The sequence below is a fragment of the Pipra filicauda genome, unplaced genomic scaffold (genome assembly GCF_003945595.2).
Source record: "Pipra filicauda isolate LSUMZ 115617 unplaced genomic scaffold, ASM394559v2 scaffold587_size370460_pilon, whole genome shotgun sequence".
Lineage (NCBI taxonomy): Eukaryota > Metazoa > Chordata > Aves > Passeriformes > Pipridae > Pipra > Pipra filicauda.
In genome coordinates this window covers 262989-285535 of record NW_024104739.1, presented here as the reverse complement: position 1 = coordinate 285535, position 22547 = coordinate 262989, and the positions used below count along the sequence as shown (strand labels likewise).

General features: G+C 46.6%; 1 protein-coding gene across 2 annotated transcripts in view; it reads right to left on the bottom strand.

The window, feature by feature from the left end:
* Positions 1-22547, bottom strand: part of CEPT1 (choline/ethanolamine phosphotransferase 1) — a 32071-nt gene that overhangs the window by 3559 nt on the left and 5965 nt on the right. Inside the window, exons 3-7 of one of the 2 annotated variants that reach the window (XM_027711177.2) lie at positions 21843-21990; positions 20696-20837; positions 13066-13150; positions 2401-2532; positions 239-397 (exon numbers count right to left, since the gene is read on the bottom strand). In XM_027711177.2, the coding sequence (XP_027566978.1) occupies positions 239-397; positions 2401-2532; positions 13066-13150; positions 20696-20837; positions 21843-21990 (666 nt within the window). Of the gene's footprint in view, positions 1-238; positions 398-2400; positions 2533-6636; positions 6722-13065; positions 13151-20695; positions 20838-21842; positions 21991-22547 lie in introns of both variants that reach the window. The other variant, XM_027711181.2, reaches the window with a different exon arrangement.

Below are 22547 nucleotides of genomic sequence, written 5' to 3'. Positions count from 1 at the left end.
GCTCTTCCCCCACGAGCACAGAACCGCTGTTTCTTGGTGACCAGGAGCTGGGGGAGCAGAGCTGGGGACCTTCAGCTGCCCTTTCACACACAGGAGGGCTCTGCTGCAGCTCCAGGCTCCCCAAATCGCCTCCTCGGGGCTCCAAAGGGCACAAGTTACCCATTGGAACCCCCAGGAACTCCCAGTTTTGCCACAAGTTTCCATGGAGCCTGGAAGGGGCAGGTCCTGCAGCACTCACCACCAGCTTGTTGGTGATCTTGGCGGAGACGCAGCCGAAGGTGAGGATGTAGAGGCAGGGGTGTCTCTCGAAGAGCTGCACGGCCGATTTCTTGTAGATCATCACGGCCAGGGCGAGCACGGCCCCGATGTGCAGGAATGGGGACAGCACGCTCGTGCCCTGGGGACAGGGAACGGGGTCAGGGAGCAAGGGAACCCCCCTGGGCTGGGAAAGGGGGTCAGAGAGCACGGGAACCCCAAAACCCCTCCTGGGCTGGGAAAGGGGGTCAGAGAGCACGGGAACCCCAAAACCCCTCCTGGGCTGGGAAAGGGGGTCAGAGAGCACGGGAACCCCAAAAACCCTCCTGGGCTGGGAAACGGGAGATGAAGGGAAATTATCATGTGAAAAATGGGGTTCATAAAGCAAGGGAACTCCAAAAACCCCTCCTGGGCAGGAAAACGGGGGATGAAGTGACAGTATGGCAGGAGAAATGGGGTTCAAAAAGCAAAGGAACCTCAAAAACCCTCCTGGGCTGGGAAATGGGGGATGAAGGGAAATATCACATGAAAAACGGGCCCCCTGAGGCGGGGGGGAACAGCTGAGGGGTGGATTTGGGGGAATAGAAGCTGAGGGGATGGATTTGGGGGAACAGAAGCTGAGGGGATGGATTTGGGGGAACAGGGGCTGAGGGGATGGATTTGGGGGAACAGAAGCTGAGGGGATGGATTTGGGGGAACAGCTGAGGGAATGGATTTGGGGGAACAGAAGCTGAGGGGATGGATTTGGGGGAACAGCTGAGGGATGGATTTGGGGGAACAGCTGAGGGATGGATTTGGGGGAACAGAAGCTGAGGGGATGGATTTGGGGGAACAGAAGCTGAGGGGATGGATTTGGGGGAACAGCTGAGGGATGGATTTGGGGGAACAGAAGCTGAGGGGATGGATTTGGGGGAACAGCTGAGGGATGGATTTGGGGGAACAGGGGCTGAGGGAATGGATTTGGGGGAACAGCTGAGGGGATGGATTTGGGGGAACAGCTGAGGGGATGGATTTGGGGGAACAGCTGAGGGATGGATTTGGGGGAACAGGGGCTGAGGGAATGGATTTGGGGGAACAGAAGCTGAGGGGATGGATTTGGGGGAACAGCTGAGGGATGGATTTGGGGGAACAGGGGCTGAGGGGATGGATTTGGGGGAACAGCTGAGGGGATGGATTTGGGGTGTGGGGCAGAAAACCCCTGTGAGGCAGCAGAGCCAGGGGACAGGGGGGGCTCAGGAGACCCTCCCCAGCTCCTGGCCCACTGCTGGAAGGACAGTGCTCAGCTCTGAAGGACCAGAACTCCCTGAGGAATCTCCTGGGAAGGGACTTTGCACCGGATTTCAGTGTGAGCTCCCCGGGGTTGCATGTTTGGGTATTGGTATAACCTGGTTTGTGTCAGTAACTCAAACCCCCAAAATCAAAATGCTGGCACTGCTTCCAATCACCCATTTTAAACCTCTGGCTCCTAAATCTGCTCTTCTTACACACACACACAATATTAACTTGGGGTTTTTTCCCAAGCCAGGAAATGAAGTGAAAGGAAAATATTTCACCTGGAGGGGGAATAAACAAAATAAAACAAAATAAAATAAAATTAAATGAAATTAATTAAATTAAAATAAAACAAAGTAAAAAATAAAATACAAAGTTAAATTAAATGAATTAAATTAAAATAAAAAATAAATAAAACAAAAATACAATGAAATTAAATTAATTAAATTAAAATAAAATAAAACAAAATGAAATGAAATTAATTAAAAATAAAATGAAAGTAAATTAAATTAAAATAAAAATAAAATAAAATAAAATTAAATTAATGAAAATAAAATAAAATAAAAATTAATAAAAATAAATTTAATTAATTAAAATATAATAAAAATAAATTAAAATAAAACACAAATAAAATGAAATTAATTAAAATAAAATAAAAAATGAAATTAAATGTAATTAAATTTAAAATAAAAGAAATTTAAAAATAAAATAAACCAAAACAAAATAAAATGAAATTAAAATAAAATAAATTAAAATAAAATAAAATTAAATAAAACAAAATAAAATAATTAAAATAGAATAAAAATAAAACAAAATAAAATAAAAACACCAGGCGTGGCTGAGGAGGAGGAAGCGGCAGGACAAGGTACTCACTGCTATGGTGGAGCCATTTTTGCCAACTCCCCCTGTGAAGATCACACCAAAGTAGTTGGTGCAGGAGAAGATGGTTCCTGCCACAGTACAGAGAGCTGGGAATATTTTCACCTGGATATTCAGGATTGGAATCTTCATGGGAGAGAGACAAGAAGTTAAAAGGATGCACAAACAAACTGGCTTTGGGTTCAGGTTCCCCAGTGCACCCAAACACTCCACTTGTCCAGGGCTGTATTTGCTTGGCTCTGCCAACACAGGGATTGCAGTTCCTCCTGGGCACGCAGGGAGACGTGTTCTCCAACAATTCCATACCAAGCCTCCCTCCAGCCTCCCACAAAGCCAGGCTGATCTCCAGGCACACGAGAAGAGCCCCCAAAAGTGGGCCAAGAAACCAAGAATAGCTGCAAGTCCCTCCAGGGGAGGGAAATTCCTCCCTTGCCTCTCCTGGAGCTGGTTCTAAACTCCCACCTGCACCAAGACCCAGAGAAACCCTCCAGAAAGGGGCTCCGAACCTTTGGGCATGGCCAGGGAGGTGAGGAGAGCCCAGAGGAGGCACCTTGGGGTCCCTGAGTGGGGCAGGAGGGCTGAGGCTGCCAAAGAAGGGGAAAGGAGCCCAATTTCCAAAGTTCCCTTCGGGTTTAAGTCTCGAGCAGAACAGGAGGAAGAGAAACGACAAAAAATAGCTCAAATTAAACCCCAGGAAGTTCATGGAAGGGAGTGTTTGGAGATAACTGCCCCAAACTTCCCAACTTTATCTGGACCACCACGAGAAAGCTCCTCCCTGGGGAAGTGCTGTGGTGGAACTCCAGGGAATAACCCAGCTCAGCCCCCCAGGGCCAGCCCTGAGGAGCCCCAGGGAGCTCCAAGTGTCTCTATTTTGCTTTAATTTCCCTCTCAGAGCAGGGAAACCAGGGAATATTTGGAGCTGGAAGCATCAAGTCCAACCTCAGACACCCCAAAACCCCACCCTGGGTGTGTTTTGTCCAGACATCCCTCGAACTTGAAGATCATTCTGGAAGATTTTTTTTTTGTTTTCTGTGACGTTCAACAGCTTCACCTCCTGATCCTCCCAGGGCAGAGCAGCCTGAACCCTTCCCACTCTCCCAACCCTGCCCTGGAGGTTCCTGCCCAGCCCAGGGCAGCTCCACAACACTCCAATGTATTTTTGCCTTGCTCAGGCTGCCCCTTTAAGGTAAAAAAAAAAAAAAAAAAAAGATTGTAGAGAAAAAATAAAGGCAAATAAAGCAAAAGGATGAATGGCCACGGACGGGGCATCAGCCATCGATGCCAGGAGTTCAGGGCTTCCAAGGTCTCCCCTCAACCTTCCGAAAGCAGGTCCCTCTGCCTCAGAGAGGGAACTTTGGTATTTAAAGGATGGGGTGAAATGGCTTTTATAAGCACAAAAAACCACTAACAAGCTCCAAACAGGAGTCAAGAGACATCAGAGTTGACATTTCCCCGAGGTAAGTGGAGAGAAGAACTCTCAGACACGACAAAGCCCAGAGAAAGGTGCTCAGGAAGGGGCAGGAGGGGGAAATCACAGTTAAACCCCCCAATTTGGGCCAGTTCTGCTTCGTTAACACCCTCCTGTCCCCTGCCAGGGGCAGCAGCACCAGGGAGGGCTGAGAGGGCAGAAATAACTCATCATTAATCACTAATGAGGAACAGCCACAGCCTGGGATCTGGGAGAGGAGGGGGATAAAAAGCTCCTAAATGGGGACAAAGTGGAAGCAGCAAAGCCAAGAGTGTGAAGAAGCAAAATCAAGGAAATATCAGATGATTTTAACTTTTTCCCTCTGAAATGTTCCCACAGGATGGAATTGCAGCCCCTGGATGTGAAACCAGGGGATTCCTTGGCTGTTATTCCATAGATCACTGCAGCCCAGGGAATTATTCCGACCCTCCTGGGGACTGGAAGGGTTTCATCTCAAGTCAGATCCGTGGGGAACTTCCCAAAAACCACGTCAGGAATTCAAAGAAGGGACACAAAGATCCACATGGAACTTTGCAAAAACCAGGAATTCTAGGAAGTGTCATCAAGTCAAATCTATGCAGAACTTCTCAAAAACCACATCAGGAATTCAGGGAAGTGTCACCAGCCAGAGGTTCTCCAGGGAAATCTCATTCTGTGTTCAGCCCTCTGAGACTCCAGGGAGCTGCTGGATCCAGGGACATCCCAGGAAAGCAGCGTTCCAGGTGAGAGCCAGCTGGGATGGTGGGAGGCGTCCCTGCCCAGGGCAGGGGTGGAATGGGATGAGCTTTAAGGTTCCTCCCAACCGCAACCATTCCAGGATTCCAGGAAACCTGGAGCAGAGGGGTTTGCCCTTGGAGCAGCTGGCACAGGGAGCTGTTCCTGAAAGAGCTGGAGAGGGACTGGGGACAAGGGATGGAGGGACAAGACACAGGGAATGGCTTCCCACTGCCAGAGGGCAGGGTTAGAGGGGATATTGGGAAAGAATTCTTCCTGGTAGGATGTGGAGGCCCTGGAAAGGACTCCCCAGAGGATACCCCATCCCTAGGAGTGCCCAAGGCCAGGTTGGATAAACCTGGAGCAGCCTGGGATAGTGGGAGGTGTCCCTGCCCAGGGCAGGGCTGGGGCTGGATGGGATTGAAGGTCCCTTCCCACCCAACCCACTCCAGGATTCCACAATTCCAAATTTTGGTTGGGAAAATCCCGGCATGTCAATAGGAACACATGGCAGCAGGAAGGGAACAGGGTCAGGGGAGGTTGGAAGAACCTGGATTAAAGCAAGGCTGGGATATTTTCCCAGAAAATTGCTGCCAGGAACTGCAGAGTTGGTGCCATCGGAGTTCTGGGATCTCAAACCCCAAATAACGAGGGAATGGGCAGGAAAAGAGCCCATTTCCACCAGCTGAGGGTCAGGGAAGAGACCTCAAATCCCACACCCAGCCAGGAAACCTGGGTCCCGGGAGTCCTTCCCACAGGGCTGGATCCCAGCTGGAATGTGGAGCTGTCCATGGACTCTCTGCCTGAGGAACAACAACCTCCAGCTCCACATTTCCGAATCCTTGGTGCCTTTGGGGAGGAAAATCCCAGGAACTGCAGGACTTTTCTCTTGCTTCCAACAGCAAAATAAATCAGTATATGGAATATAAACTACATAATCCATGGATTAAACAAGTTGCCCTAAACTTGCTCCCTTCATTCCCATTTTCCCAGTGATCCCAAACTCACCATCTCCCAGGAATTCTCCAGCTCCAGGAGTGTTTAAGAGGCTTTAAAAGGGAATTTATAGGGCCAGAAAGGAGGGAGCCAGGACAGGGACACCCAGTTTTATGGGATACAAGGAAAGGAAATGAATTAAAGCAACAATTCCCCAAAACCATAATCCTGCATTTTTCCCACCTGCTCTTCCCAGGGGAAAGTGGAATGTTTGAGTGCACGACCCCCTTTGGATCCCGTTATTTCCCTCCTCCCCCCCAAAACCAGAGCAAATCAAAACTCCCACCCCCAAATCCCAAATCCCGTCAGACATTCCAGGGTTAGGAACGTTGCTGTGATTAGTGATTAATTATAATTATAATTAAGAACAAAGCCCATCAAGTGCCAGCTGACATGGCCTGGAGAGCCCACAGGAACACATCTATATCTATAGATTATATGGTTTTATATATATGAACATATAGATATAAAGTAGGTATTAAAACATATATAAAATAGATATATAGATATAGATAAAATAGATGCAAAATTAGATATAAAATAGATGCAATAGATTTAAATATAGATATAAATATATATAAATATATATAAATTATATATAGATAAAACATATAAATATAGATATAGATATAAATATAATTCAAACATTCATTTAATCATTTAATCCCAATTTAAAAAGGAAAAAAAGACAATTTGGGGTTTTTCCCCCCCATATAAATCAGTCAGCCCCAGCCAGGCCCAATTATCCCCAAATCCTCATCCCAATTTAATGCTCCTCCACTGCCCGAAATCCAGGGAGGTTTTCCCAGGATTTCCCTGAAGGCCCATCGAAATCTGGGCAATATTTGATGTTTTTCCAGGTGTAAAATAACCTTTTTTTTTTTTTTTAGTAGCTCTGGCCCAGCCAGAACCAGGGAATTCCACGTGATCAACTCCAAAATTCCCATGTCCCACTTCCGAGGAAAATCTCCTCCCAAATCAACCCGTGCAGGGAATTCATCCAGGGAAAAGGAAAATAAATCAGGATAAAGTAAGAAGAGGAGCAGAATTACCAGAGATTGCCAAAAAGGAGGTCCTCCAATCACTGCCAGCAAATGCATGATTATTATGAAGATTTGCACTTCAGTCACATCAATTCTGATCAGTACAAAAAGAGCCAAAAAAAGCCAATTATTCCGAGCACTGAAGCAATTCCAGGCTGTTATTTGCAAGCTCAGCACAGCAGCTCTGTCATGCACCCAAAATCCAGGGAAAAGGGCAGAATTCCCCCAGAATTTAGGGAGAAAATCAGTGTTTGGGGTTTATTGGTGAAATGGACCCTGGTTATCCCAGTTATCCAGAGGAAAAGGTGGATTGTCACTGCTCAGGGCGGGAATAAATATCCAGTTTGAACCTTCTCCACCAAAAAACCGGGATTTATCAGAGATGCTGGAATGCTCAGGAGGTGTTTTAATGCCTTTGGGTGTTATTGGCCTTTCAAAGGCCTTTGATTCCCTGCCTTTAATCGGAATATTCTCCCTGAGGCACCGAGTTTAAAAAGGAAACACAAATCCCTGGAGAGCTGGAATGGAAAAGGTCGGAACCAGGAGGGAGGAACCAACTGTGGGGGTGGAAAACTGAAGGAAAAGAGGGAATTTGGGGGTTTTTTTAAAGGGAATGAAAAAGTCCTGGAGGAAGAAAGAGGGAAAAGTGGGAGTGGAAATGAATAGAGGGAAGGGGAAGAAAAGAAATAGGAAAGGAAAAGAAATAAATAAATAGGAAAAAAGGAAATAATAATAAATTGTAAAAAAAAAAATTTAAAATAATAACTATGAAATAAATATATTAATATATTAACATATAATTAATGTATACAATAAAAATAAATAATAAAATAGTAATGAATAATTAATAAAATGAAGTAATAATCAAGAGAGAAATAGAAATAAATAAAAATAAGTAGAAGTAAAGAAACACACAAGTGAAACAAAGAGGATGGACTTGCTGGTGTGTTATATAGTCTATATATAATATACATAATGCTATATATAACATTATATACTATATATAATGGTATTATATACTTTATATTATATATGTATACATAACATGCATATGTATAATATAATAACATTATACATAATATATAATATATATAATGTTGTATATTTTTTATACCTTATATATATTACATATATATAATTTGTGATTTTATAGACACATAAATAAAATACATGTTATATGTATAACACATGGCTATAATATATAATGTAAATATAAAATACAGGCTATAAAACATATAAAATATAAAATAAAATATATAACCTATATAAAATAAAATCTAATCTATTATATATTAATATACACGATATATAATATACTATACTATTTTTTTATATTCATAAAATATGGAATTTTTTTGCCTGTTGCCTTCAATGCCCTCCCAGCCCATGGAATCATTTCAGGATCAGCTCCGGTTTTCTCCCGGGGCTTTGGAAGCGGATTCTCTCATTTGGGGATCTCCAGCCTGGCCAAAACGCGGGGCTTTGGGGCAAAAATAATTTGGTTTCAGCAGCAGAACCAGGAGCAGGAGGGACAGTCCCGAGGCTGCGGCCAAATCCCATACAGACTATTTGGGATGTCTGGAATATCCCCCAGAGCAGGGACAAGGGAAGGGCAACAAGGGCTTTGATGCCCCTCCTGCTGTCCTGTGGATCATGGAATCTGGGAGTGCTTTGGGCTGGAACAGCTCCATGTCCATCCCACACACCGGGATCAGGGAATCTGGGAGTGCTTTGGGCTGGAACAGCTCCATGTCCATCCCACACACCGGGATCAGGGAATCTGGGAGTGCTTTGGGCTGGAACAGCTCCATGTCCATCCCACACACCGGGATCAGGGAATCTGGGAGTGCTTTGGGTTGGAACAGCTCCATGTCCATCCCACACACCGGGATCAGGGAATCTGGGAGTGCTTTGGGTTGGAACAGCTCCATGTCCATCCCACACACCGGGATCAGGGAATCTGGGAGTGCTTTGGGCTGGAGGGACCTCAAAGATCCTTTGATTCCCCCCTGCCCCGGGCAGGGACAGCTCCCACCATCCCAGGGGGATCCAACCTGGCCTTGGGCATGCCCAGGGATGGGGCATCCTCTGGGAATTCCATCCCAGCCCCTCCCCACCCTCCCAGGGAGGAATTCCTTCCCAGCAGAAAGACATTGGAAGGAATCTCTCCTTTCATTGGAGTCTTCTCCCAGTTTTCCTCCAACAGCTTTGGCTGAACTTTCCCAATATCTGTGAAAAATCCATGGATCCTGCCCAGGGCAGGGCTGGGACTGGATGGGATTGAAGGTCCCTTCCCACCCAAACCAACCTGGGATTCAGGATTCTGGAGCCCCTCTGCTCTGGAGCCAGGCTGGGAGAGCTGGGAATGTTCCCCTGGAGAAGGGAAGACTCCAGGGCAGCTGGATCCCGTTCCAGCCCCACACTCCCCTGCCTCCAGCTGGGCCTTGGCTAAAACACCTCTCCCGCCCCCCCAAGGAGTCCCTGTCCCAATTCCCAGTTTTCCTGGTGCTCTTTGTGTGGCCTCAGGAATGATGGAAGCCCTGAGGGAAGGTGGGGAAGGTCTGGAAACCTCTGGAAGCCACACGACCCAACCTGACTCCATGTCTGTGCAGGTACAGGTGGATACAGGGAGCAAAGGGAGGAATAAACGGGAATGAATTCCCAAAAAGCCACAAATTTTGCCACCCAAAAGACACTGGATTGGCACCAGTGTTCCCAAAAGTCCTAAACAGGGACTAAAAAAGTCCTTAAAATCGAAACTAAGTGGAAAAATGGGATTATAAAACAAAGCAACCACAGCTTTGCCAAGGGGGATCCTGAGCAAAGGCACGGCCGGGAAAGCTCAACCCGGAATTCCGGCCTCCTCCTCAGTGGTTAACTCGGGATTAATGCTCTGCTGCAGGATTAACTGAGCTGGGCTTACGCAAAAACCCATACATTGCCTCAGTCACTGGGCTGGTTCTAAACTGGGAAGCTCCCAGGAAAATGGGAAGGGAAAAGCAGGGAAAGCACTCGCTCAGTTTGGATGGAGCTTGGCTAAAGCCTGGCTTTGGATGGAGCTTGGCTAAAGCCTGGCTTTGGATGGAGATGACTCGAGCCTGGCTTTGGGAGGGCTGCAGTGCCTGGGACAGGCTGTGCTGAGCAGTGACCCTGTTCCTGCCCCACTGTGGCACAAAAGGCTGGAGTGGCCCTTCCATGATCAGGGCTGGAGAACAAACCCCTGGAGCTGTGGCTCATTGAGCAAATCCGAGTCAAAAAATCAGGGAAAGAAAAGCAGGAAGCAGAGAAAGGCCCCTGGTCCTACATTCAGTGCCTGGTTTAATTCCTGCCATCACATTAGTGACGCCCACGGACCCGCGGGACAGCAAAGGGATTTCCAGGCAAGGAGGGAAGGAGCCAGCTCCAAGCTGCTCTCCTCTCCCTGTGTCTGTCTCTATTCCCCCTCATTTCAATCCTGCATCCCAGGATCCAGGTGGGAAGAGCAGGAATGCCAGGAGAAGCCTCAGAACTGGGTTATTTTTAGGAAGGGGGATATTTTCAGCCACTTCCTCCTCCCTGCCTGGGTTCTGTGCCTGATGTTTCCCGACCAAACCCGTCCTGTCCACGCTGCCCAAACACCTGGGACATCCAGATCCATGAAAACGGGGCAAAGGAAACAATCTCTTCTCCCAAGGCATTCCCACGCCACAACAGAGGGATGGGAAGTTTCCTGGGGCAGTTCCTCAGGGGACACAAGGAAAGCAGGTCCCAAACCCTTCAAAGGAACCCAGGGCTCTGTCAGCGGCTGCACAAACAAACAGGAGCCTCTGACAGGGTCTGAGATCCGGGATGGGAGTTGGGAGATCCTGGATGGGGCTTTGAGATCTCCGGGAACATTCCGGCAAAGGAGGAGAACAAAGGGCTGATGGAGACAAAGCAAAGGCTCTGACTCAACATTTCACACAAAGGGCCCTGATGGAACAATCCGATGGCAGGGCTGGGAAAACCTGAAAACAAGGCTGGAAAAAACTGGGAAAAACCTGAAAATAAGGCTGGAAAATGCTGATTCCGGAGCAAAGTGACAGGCACTAAATAATTAATAATAATTAAATGAGGAATAACAACCAGGAGCTCTGCAGGAGGGAGGAGGGTCAGGCAGTGCAACGCTGCCCCAGGCTGAACTAAGGGCTGGAAACGGGAATATCCGAGGGTTTAATCCACACAAAGCAAGGGAAGTAGCAAAGCTGGGAGTTGTAAAAGGCCATTTCAGCCCTGCCTGAATTCCCAAGGCAGCAGAAGGTCTACAGAGCTTCCAGGGGCTCCCATTCCTGCAGAGACACGGAAACGTCTCCCTCTCTTTCCACCCTGCCTTGGGACAAACTGGAAAGCAGAGGAATTGCCAGTTTTCCAACTGTTGTGCAGTTTTCCAGCAGAAGATCCACAGAATCCCAGACTGGTTTGGGTTGGACCTTAAATCCCATCCCATTCCACCCCTGCCCTGGGCAGGGACACCTCCCACCATCCCAGGGGGATCCAACCTGGCCTTGGGCACTTCCAGGGATGAGGCAGCCACAGCTTTAAGGTCCCTTCCCACCCAAACCATCCTGGGATTCCAGGATTCTGGAGCCCCTCTGCTCTGGAGCCAGGCTGGGAGAGCTGGGAATGTTCCCCTGGAGAAGAGAAGGCTCCAAGGTCTCCTTGGAGCCTCTTCCAGGGCCTAAAGGGGCTCCAGGAGAGCTGGAGAGGGACTGGGGACAAGGGATGGAGGGACAGGACACAGGGAATGGCTTCCCACTGCCAGAGATGGGATATTGGGAAGGAATTCCTGGCTAGGAGGGTGGGGAGGCCCTGGGACTCTGGGATGGAATTCCCAGAGGATGCCCCACCCCTGGAGTGTCCAAGGCCAGGTTGGAGCAGCCTGGGATGGTGGGAGGTGTCCCTGCCCAGGGCAGGGATGGGACTGGATGGGACCTGAGGTCCCTCCAAGCCAACCCATCCAGGATTCCATGGGAATGCTCTGCCTGGCCCAGGCTCTGCAGGCACTGGACAAACATCTCCTGGAATGGCCAAGGTGGGACCTTTTCCTCTGCTCTGCTCCCGTGGAAAACTCCCCTCATCCAGCTCCAGCAATTCCCTCTCCTCCCACAATTCCAGCTCTTCCTGCCCCACAGCCAGACCAAGGAATATCCCCCCATGACTGGATTTTATGGCTCCCTGGGCACTCGGTTCTGTCCCAGCCTGGAATCCTGATGGAGCTTCTCCTCCCTTTCCTGGCCCAATTCCCGTTTCCCCGCACTGTTCCCAGCCTTCCAGGGATTATCAGCAAAGCATTTCTAAATTCCTGGCATTTCTGGCACCTGATTCCTCCAAGTGATTATTATTATTAAAATATACTATATAAGAATGTTATATGTAAATAATATTAAATGTGTAAATGTTAAATATTATCATGATGGTGATGGTGATAATAATAATAATAATAATAAAAAAGAAGAAAAGGGAGGAAAAGAGAGGGAAAAGAAAGGAAAAAGAAGGGAAAAAGAAAGAATAAAATAAAATAAAATAAAATAAAATAAATAAAATAAAATAAAATAAAATAAAAGCCAAACAGTTCTTGTTTCTGGTGGGAAAGTGTTGAAATGGCAGCAACAAAAAGGTTCCTCCAGCTTTAAATAGTTCCAACATGATTCCATTCCTACCCTGAGAGATTCTCCTGCCTGGCTTTGAGGTGAAGCCAAAACTGGGATAAAATAAGGAGGAATATTTAAATCAACCTTTTGTGTTGAACAGGCAGCTTTGGAGTAAACAACAACTGAAAAAATAGTTTAAAAAATACCTTTTTTCCAGTTAATTTGAATTTTTCCCTGCTCATTTTTTCTCCTTGTGTTAAATATTAAATATTTAAATATTTATTACAAAGCAGCATATACAATATTTATTAATAATATATAATATGTTGTATATATTATCTATAAAATATATGTTATTATATATAATAATATATAATAGATACATATACACTAAATATTATAATACATATAAGCCAAAACTGGGATAAAGAGGAACCTTTAAATCACACTTTTGTGTTGAACAAGCAGCTTTTGAGCAAAAAACCAAATATAAAAAAAAAAAAAATTAAAACCATACATTTTTTTCCAGTTCATTTGAATTTTTTCCTGCTCGTTTTTTAATATTTAAAAATAAAATAAAAAAACAAAACTTTTTTCCAGTTCATTTGAATTTTTTCCCTGCTCGTTTTTTTCCAGTTAATCTGAATTTTTCCCTGCTCTTTTTTTTCCAGATCATTTGAATTCTCTGCTGGTGTTCCCCTCCCGTGGGAGCCCAGGCAGACCCCTCAAACGCTGGGGAACCCCCAAACCAGGGTTTGGGAGGGCAGTGCATGACAGAGGTGCCGTCCCCGCTCGGCCGAGCCTCCGGCACATCCCGGGAATGTTTTACCGTGCAATTCCAGACCCAGGGTCCCAGAATTCCCGAGAGCAGCTGGATGGCCACAGTGCAGAGCACGGACTCTGTCACATCGAATCTACCGGAGAGAATTCCTGAGAGCCCGCCCGGAGCTCGCCCTGCCCGGGAGATTCCCAGACCCGCCATTCCCAAATCCACACGGATTGGGGACAGGGTAAAGGACAGGACGAGGGGCAACAGCCCAAATAAACCAAAGGGGAAGGAGGGAATGGGAATGGGAGATACAGCTGGAACCTTCCCAGGAGCTCCCCAGGATCCACGATCCCCAAATCCGCAGGGATTGGGGACAGGTTGAAGGGGCAACGAGCTCCAACAAACGAAAGGGGAAGAAAGGAACAGGACTGGGGGACACACCTGGAACCCTCCCGGAGCTCTGCCCTTCCCAGGAGCTTCCCAAGGATCCGCGATCCCCAAATCCGCACGGACTGGGGACACGTCAACGAGCCCCAAACAAAGGGGAACAAAGGAATGGGAACGGGGGATACACCTGGAACCTTCACCCACTGGAACCTTCACCCAGCAAATCGAGGGTTTGACCCAAACCGTGAGGGGGAAAGGAGGGAATGGAGGGAAATTCCTTGGGGAAATGAGGGAATGGAGGGAAATTCCCTGGGGAAATGAGGGAATGGGGGGAAATTCCTTGGGGAAATGAGGGAATGGGGGGAAATTCCTTGGGGAAATGAGGGAATGGAGGGAAATTCCTTGGGGAAATGAGGGAATGGGGGGAAATTCCTTGGGGAAATGAGGGAATGGGGGGAAATTCCTTGGGGAAATGAGGGAATGGAGGGAAATTCCTTGCTTGGAATGAGAGAGATATCATGAATAATGCTAAACAATAATGAAAATAAAGAAATAATAAAAGTAATACATATAAATTAAATAATAAATAATAAATAGTAAATAATAAACACATGAAAATAAAATAATATTAATAAATAAAAATAATAAAAAATGAATAATAACAAACAAATAATCCATAAATAAATAAATAATAAAAATCTCATAAAGAAGCAAATCAATCCCCAGCCAGGCAGAGCCCAGGACTCTCCTGCCCTGCCCCCCAGTGACACTAAATCCATTTATTTTGTCACCTGGAGTCGGTTCTGCTGTTTGGGAGGAGCAGAAACGCCGATTTTATCCCAAGTTTCCACCTGGGAGGGACAGGAGGAGGTTCCTTGGGAAATGCTGCTCCCAGGACCCCGCTCAGGGGGAACCACCCCCCGTTCCCTGAACCCCTTCATTGTTCAGCCCAGCAGAAAGGGAGCAACACACATGAAAAATGACCCACATCGATACATTTATAAATAAATAAATGCATAAATAAATGTGTAGTTAAAATATTTGTAAATAAAGTTATAAACAAATATATTTTAAATATTTATAAATAAATAATTTATGAATAAAAAGATGAAAATAAAGAATATATATAAATTTAGAAATAAAAATCTATATCTTTAAAATACTTGTAAATAAAGTTATAAATGTATTTGAATATTTATAAATCAATAAATTTATAAATAAATTTAAAAATAAAAATATGAAAAGTAGCAACTATATAAATAACCCTATATATTTAAAATATTTGTAAATAAATTTATAACTAAAACACACATTTAAAATAACTATAAATAAATAAAATGCACATTTAAAATCTTTATAAATAAATTTATAAATAAAATATGAAAATGAATATTATAAATAGATTTATAAATAAACCTATATATTTAAAATCTTTATATAATCTTTATAGAAAATCTTTATAAATTTATAAATGACAAAATATATAAATTTAAAAACAAATAATATAAATAAATTTATAAATAAACATATATATTTAAAATCCTTATATAATCTTTATATAAAATCTTTACAAATAAAGAAATTTATAAATTAAATACATAAAATAAATAAATTTATAATTAAATACAGAAATAAATTTATAAATAAACTCATAAATAAAATTTAAACTACTTATAAATAAATTTATCAAATTTAAAATATTTATCACTAAATTTATAAATTACAAATATGACAAATAAAAATACACTGTGGCAAAGAGAGCCACAGAGACCCCCAGTCCTGATAAACTGCTCGGGATCAAGGCTCCGGCTTGGGGGCAGCTGGAGCCGAGCCCTGCCCTGGGGGGGAAGAGTTTTCCTGGGAAAACAGTCCCCCACCAACAGGAACTGAGCTCCTACACTGGAGACGGCTCCGGAATCAAGTCCCTCACCACAAATCCATGGATTTATGGCACATTTGGAACACCCTGGGCAGCCCCAGGGCAGGTTTGTTTGTGCACCACCCTCCTCTTCCTCCTCCACAGAACATTCCTATTATCATTATCATCATCATCATTACTATTATTATTAAAATAATAATATCAAATATTCAATGAAATATTCAATGAAATAATCCACAGCCTCCAATCCCAGCAGACAAGGAAAACACTCCCGACCTCAAAAAACGGGAGTTCTGGGGCTGGAAAACACCCATTGAACCAGAAAACTGATCCATGTGGGACCCAGAGCAGGAAATCCAGGGAAAGCTTGGAGCTCTCCAAGATGAACTCTGAGATGGGGGTGATATTTGAGGTCCCTTCCAACCCAAACCATTCCAGCATTCCAGGATTCCAGGATTCCCAGCTGCCCTGCAGACTCCAGCTCAGCTTGGACAGGGATGGGCAGCTCCAGCCCCAAATTCCTGGATGTGGGACATTCCCAGAGCCAGGCTGGGGGTGCTCCCGACACCCCCACACCTCTTCCAGCACCTCCTACATCCCAGTGGGATACACCTGGATCTGGAAGAACCAGAGTCAGTGATTCCACCTGGGCTCCAGGGAAGGGTCGGAAAATTCCCTGCAGGATTTGTGCCCCATATTCTCCAATGCTTGGGAAAGCCTCAAACTTTCCCTGGAGTTCTTGCTCAGGATCCCAGGACCTGGATAAGGCAGGAATCCCCTTCTTGGAGAACCTCAAACCAAAGGCACAATGCATGTTCCTAAAGCATCGGATCTGCTCCCACAGGGACACAAGGAATTCCAGTTGGATTTTTGGGATGTGCAGGAGCACATTCCCTGTTTCCCAAGCGGAGGAGCCCCAGGGATGGCCCAGCTGAACCAGGACTGAGCTCGAGCCCAGAACCCCCAGGAACCAGTTCCCGAGCCAGGAACCAGGAGAGCAAAGGGATCCTTGGGGCTGCTCCAATGTGGAATCTCCTCCTGCAGTTCAGGATCCCCTTTTTCTTTCCCCAGGTGTGAATTCCTGCTCTTCCATGAGCCCATTCCCATGTCAGGTGTCTGTTTTTAAACCAAACTCCTGCTCAGAGCTCCATCCTCGGCATTCCCTGCTGAGTTTATTGGATTGACTTTTCCTGCCCAACTGCCTTGGAGACACTTCCTGCCTCCTCCTGGGGAATTCTGGAGCAACACTGACCCCTGGCTATTCATTGGAGCTGTTCCCCCAACTCCAGCTGCCCTTCGAGGAGCTCATTCCCTGCCCAGATCCAATAAAACCATGGGATCATGTTATCAGTCAGATCCAGGATCAACCCAACGGATGGCTCCAAATCCCAGAGCAGCTCAGGGATCTGCCCTGGGGGAGGTGGGATCTGTCTTTCCCAGGGGGAAGGGAAAGACCCAGCCCAGTTTGATGGATTCAATTATTGGGCACAATTAAACAGTTTTCCTCCTCCACCTGCAGGATTCTGTGGGAATTTCACAGGAGTGATCCCATTTTTCCTCCTCCCTCAGGGTGAACTCCACAGGGTCTGAGCTCTGCTCAGCTCCACGACAGGGACAGCAGAGGGAATCATGGAATGGCTGAGGTTGGAAAAGCCCTCTGAGATCATCAAGTCCAACCATCAACCCACCCCCACCACTAAAACTGTCCCCAGGGGCCACATCCACAGGGATTTTAAATCCCCCTGGGGGTGGGGACTCCAAACCCCCCTGGGCAGCCCCTTCCCGTGCTTTACAGCCCTTTCCAGGCAGGAATTTCCCCAATATCCAACCTGACCCTCCCCTGGCACAGCCTGAGGCCGTTCCCTCTCCTCCTGTCCCTTGTTCCCTGGGAGCAGAGCCCGACCCCCCCCCGGCTCCCCCCTCCTGTCAGGGAATTCCGGAGGGAGAAGGTCCCCCCTGATCCTCCTTTTCCCAGGCTGAGCCCCCCCAGCTCCCTCAGGGCTTCTCCAGCCCCTTCCCAGCTCCCTTCCCATCCCTGGACTCTCCAGGGATCCCTTTGGCACCAGCTGCTCATTCCCATATCCCACATCCCAATCCTGGGCTATCCCAGCCCCCCAGTGCCAAGGGCATTCCCAGCTCCAGGCCCACATTCCCAGCGCTCCAGGCCCACATTCCCAGCGCTCCAGGCCCACATTCCCAGCATTTCCAGGCCCACATTCCCAGCGCTCCAGGCCCACATTCCCACTCCAGGCCCACATTCCCAGGTCCAGGCTCCAGGCCCACATTCCCAGCAGGCTCCAGGCCCACATTCCCAGCTCCAGGCCCACATTCCAGCTCCAGGCCCACATTCCCAGACCACATTCCCAGCTCCAGGCCCACAGTCCCAGTGCTCCAGGCCACCCACCCCACATTCCCAGCGCTCCAGGCCCACATTCCCAGCGCTCCAGGCCCACATTCCCAGCTCCAGGCCCACATTCCCAGCTCCAGCAGGGCCAGCTCAGGGGGGCCGGTGGCTCGGCCCTGCTTTGGCTCCCGATGGGTTTCCCTGTCCCTGGAATTCTCCAGGAGGTGTTTGGGGTGAGTTTGGGGCTGCCCTGGAATGGCCTTGGATTCTCCTGAGGGTTTTGTGGCTGGAGCAGGATCTGCCCATGGATTGAGCCCAGGGAGCCTTTCCTGGCACATCCTGGAATTCTCTGCTCCCAGGGAATATCCCACAGAGCTGGAGGAGTGTCCAGACACGATTATTGTTGAACACAAAGTGCTTTTTGTGCCATTGTTGGAAGCTTCTGGATTAGGAGAAAACCTCAGGGCATTGGGGAATTCTGGTCAGGATTCCCATGAATTCAACATCCATTTCTGGATTTCCTTTGGAAGAGGATGATGATGATAATAATAATAATGATGATGATGGTAATAATCATAAATATATATATATAATAAAATTTATAAAATAAATATGATACTATGAATAAAATGTAAATAAATATAAAATATTAACATATAAAATAATTTTTAATTACTATTACTATTATTCCCCACAGACAAACCAGCCCACACTTCACCTGACACAGTAACTTGTCTTTCCCTATTTTTTTAGGGCTTTTCCACCAGGCCAAGCTGCCCCTGCACTCCCCATTCCAGGCTTGAGCTGTGGCAGGGGTGACTCCCCAAGCTCTCCCTCTCCCTCTGCTCTTCCCCAGCTCCTTTATCCCGTAATCTCTGCACTGAAATCCAAGTTCTTGGGCCTGATCCCATCACCAAATACAATAATGGATCAATCTGGGCCCTCTCCTGCTGCTCTGGGACAATCCAGTGTCCCACATTCCCAACACATGCCCTGCACACCCTGAGGATCCAGAGTTCCTCCATGGAACAGCTCCTGCCTGCAGTGCTCCCTGACCCCTCACCCTGAGGCTGAGCCAGCTCCTCCTGCTCCAGCAGCACAGGAGGGAAGGGAGAGCTCCAGCAAACCAGCCCCGACCAGCGGGAATCACCCACCGGGAGAACAATCCCGGCGTCTGCCAGGACAAGGAACAATCCCGGCGTCTGCCAGGACAAGGAACAATCCTGGCGTCTGCCAGGACAAGGAACAATCCCGGCGTCTGCCAGGACAAGGAACAATCCTGGCGTCTGCCAGGACAAGGAACAATCCCGGCGTCTGCCAGGACAAGGAACAATCCCGGCGTTTGCCAGGACAAGGAAGGTCAGCCCCTGGAAATCAGGAGCCTGGGGCCCAGGGAGAATAAACGGGTTCATTGCCTGGGGCAGGGGCACCCCAAACAATGACCCACAGTGTGGGGGCTTTGGGCCTTCTCTGAACTGATGGAGCATCACGTTTTTATATTATATATTTATAGATGGGATTTATTTTAGATTATATTTATAGTATATAAAATTATAATTAATTTTTATAATCATATACATTTTTGTATTATACATATTATCTATAATATTTTCTATTTAGATATATTATATTTTTATATTTTATAGCGTATGTTTATATATTTTATGTTTATATTTAGATATATTTTATTTCTATATTTTATAGTTTATATTTATCTATTTTATATTATATTCATATATTATATTTTATATTTATCCATTTGTATTTTATATTATATTAATATATTATATTTTATATCTATATTTTTATATTTTATATTATATTTATAATATATTCTATTATCTGTAATCTATTTTATTACATTTATTTTTTATTACAAGGTTGATCTATATTCTATTATCTGTAATCTATTTTATTACATTTATTTTTTATTACAAGGTTGATCTGCCACAAAAATGCTGCCCCCAAAGTGCTGACCCTCCCAACAACCCAGCCCCGAAGTCAAGCACATGCCAAGGTTGGGGTTTGGGTTTTGTGTTCTTTGCTCAACAACCAGAAATCTTAGGTTATCGGGGCCCTGGGAAGTTCCAGGAGAGCCCAAAGCACTCGGACCTTTGGTACAGGATCAAAGTGAGACCCAAAACCAGGAAAAAATCAGAGCCAGGTGTCATTGGAAAGATTTCAGCACCAGGACAGAACATTCCAGTCAATCTGCTTTGGTGCAATGAGGGGTAGAACAGGAATAGAGGAGAAATCTCGATTGTTTAATTTTCTTCCTCCAACACACACTGAAAACTGCTCCAAATACTGAAAGTTTGGAGCAGAAACCCAAATTTCTCATGAGAATCTGCACTCTCAAAGCAGTGTCCTGCCAATAAAAGCTGCCTTGGACAAGAGGCCCATCTTTGTGCTGGGGATGCAAACAGAGAATAAATCCTCAAATAAAACACATTTATTTCCCCACTAAGGCCAGAGAACCCTTGTGTTCCACCCCCCACCCAGCAGGAAAAGGGATTTCAGCTCTTCACTTCCTTAGCATTGCAATTTTCATTCCATCATTAACAGAATTCTCATTCCATCATTAACAGAATTCTCATTCCATATGAACAGAGTTTTCACTCCATATGAACAGAATCCCAGCCTACACCAACCCAAAGGGGTTCAGGACTTTAACCTGGAGGCTCAGTCTCAGTTATTCCAGAGAATCCGAGGAGTTGTGGTCAATAACAAACATTAACTGCACGTCACAGCAGCATCAAGATTAACTGAGTGCTAAAGCCACACTGCCACCACCTGACCAAACCCTCCTGGCACGGAACAGCAGCTACTTCCCATTCTTTATTCAGCTTTAGATCACATCAAAAAGCTCCTAATTAACCACCAGGACAAAGGGAGACTTCACAAGCAACACCCGGGACAAATCCCACAGCAGCTGCCACGAGCTCTAAGGGTCTCCACGGACACACACGATTTTCTACAGCTCTAGGGAGGGGACCGTGGGCACAGAGGGCACAGAGTGGGCAGGGAATGAGGCAGAGAACCGAGGTCAGGTTCCGGTTTGCTCCGGGGGAGGTACTTACATCCCAAAGCGCAGCGTGCCCGAGACGTAGGTCTGCCAGTGAGCGCAGTAAAACATGAATGTCCCAGCAAAACAACAAAAGAACATCCAGTCAGGGTTGGTGCCCAGCTGCACAGCAATACAAGTTCCCAAAACCACAAAGACTGCAGGAGAAAATCAGTCACTCAGTGAAAAGGGGGAGTGGGACATGGGTGTCAAGATCCTCAGCAGAAGCAAAGCTACACCCGGGGCCCGGTGCTGGGGGTGGCCTTGGGGGGGGTTGCACAAAACACCTCAGTTTGAAATAATTAAAACTGCAAAATGGGTATTGAAATGCACATCAGTCACTAGAAGTCTGCAGGATTGAGGGTTTCTCAGTCTCCCATGTTTTTACTCCACTAAACACTCCCATGAAGGGCCTTGGGTGGTTTGTGCAGGTCTGGGGGTTTTCTCCTGGATCCAAGATTTGCTGGGCATTTCCCCCCCCCATTTTCTGATTTATGGAATCCAAGGTGTGTCATTCTGGATTCCCAATGGATCTGTGCTTTCCCCTCCACATTTTCACATGCAGTTTTGCTAGAGAAATCCTAAAAACTTAAAGCTTTAGAATTTCAGGAACCCAAACCACCTGACGAGGAGCTGGACTCTGTGATCCCTGTGCAACCCTTCCAACTCAGGATATTCCAGGATTTTTTTTGCAACGGGGTTAAAGTTCAGGCTGGCTCAGTGCCCTCCACCTCCCCAGGAACTGATCTGGCTGATTTTAATCTTAATTTTAATCTTTTAATCCTAAACTCAAGACTTGCAGAGTCCCACTGCTCGGGCTTCAGACCTGCCTAGAGAGTCACCCCAAAATAACCCAACAGAGCATTCTAAGGACTCCTACAGACAATGTTTGAGAGCCAAGACTCTGCTGAACCCTCCCAGAAAAGTGCTGGCTCAGGCTGAATCAGCCACATGCTTCATTTTGTTTTCAGTGGAACACAAGAGAAGACAACTCAGTTGCTCCAGGGTGCAAAGAAAGGTGACCTTCTGAGCTGAAAAATGATCCTTTCAGCCCTGCATTCAGTAAAAAAAGCTTTTTCTTTTTTTGGGGGGGCATTGCAGATTTAATCCCTGAAATAAGAGTCACTTAATCCTCCGAGTTCAACTAGAAATAACAGCAATACCTGTGGACAAGGAATCACAGCCATGATCAAAGAGCTCTCCCAGGGGAGTGCTGCTGTTTGTCCTCCTGGCTTGTTTTCCATCTATGGCATCCAGGGACTGGTAGATGAAAAGGCCACAAGCACAAGCAATGTATGCCCAGGGAGGTGCCTGACAGGGAAAGGAAAGCAGAAGAAAGGTGATTTTCAAACCTCAGCATTCCAAGTGCTGCAGCTGCCCTGTCCCACAGCCTGACTCAGCATTTTCCCTCAGCACTTCCAGGTCACCCAGGGCCCTGGCAGGACAGGCAGGATGGGGCTGGGACATGTGGAATGTAAATAAAGCAGGGCCCAAATTCCAGCCTGGATCAGCTCCAGCCTCGTGCTCCCAGGCAGCTGGAGCAAACCCCAGCCCCACACGTGCACAGGGTGTGCAGTGAAACCCTCGAGGTAGAAACCCCACAACTTCCACCCCAAACCCCGAGCTCCCCGTGCCCAGGGACATTGGAGCTGTGGCACTGCCCAGACTGGGAGCTCAGGAGCCTCTGGGGGCCTCCAGCATCAGCAGCTTTGCCAAGAAAATCCACCTTAACCCCCCTCACAGCCCCTTCCTGCAGAGCAGTTTGGATTTCCACAGAAAGCCCAACAATGCCAAAGCCAGAACTCTCCAACTGCAGCTTTTCTCTGCTGTTTGAAGCACGACCCACCCAGCCCAGAAAAGGTAGATCC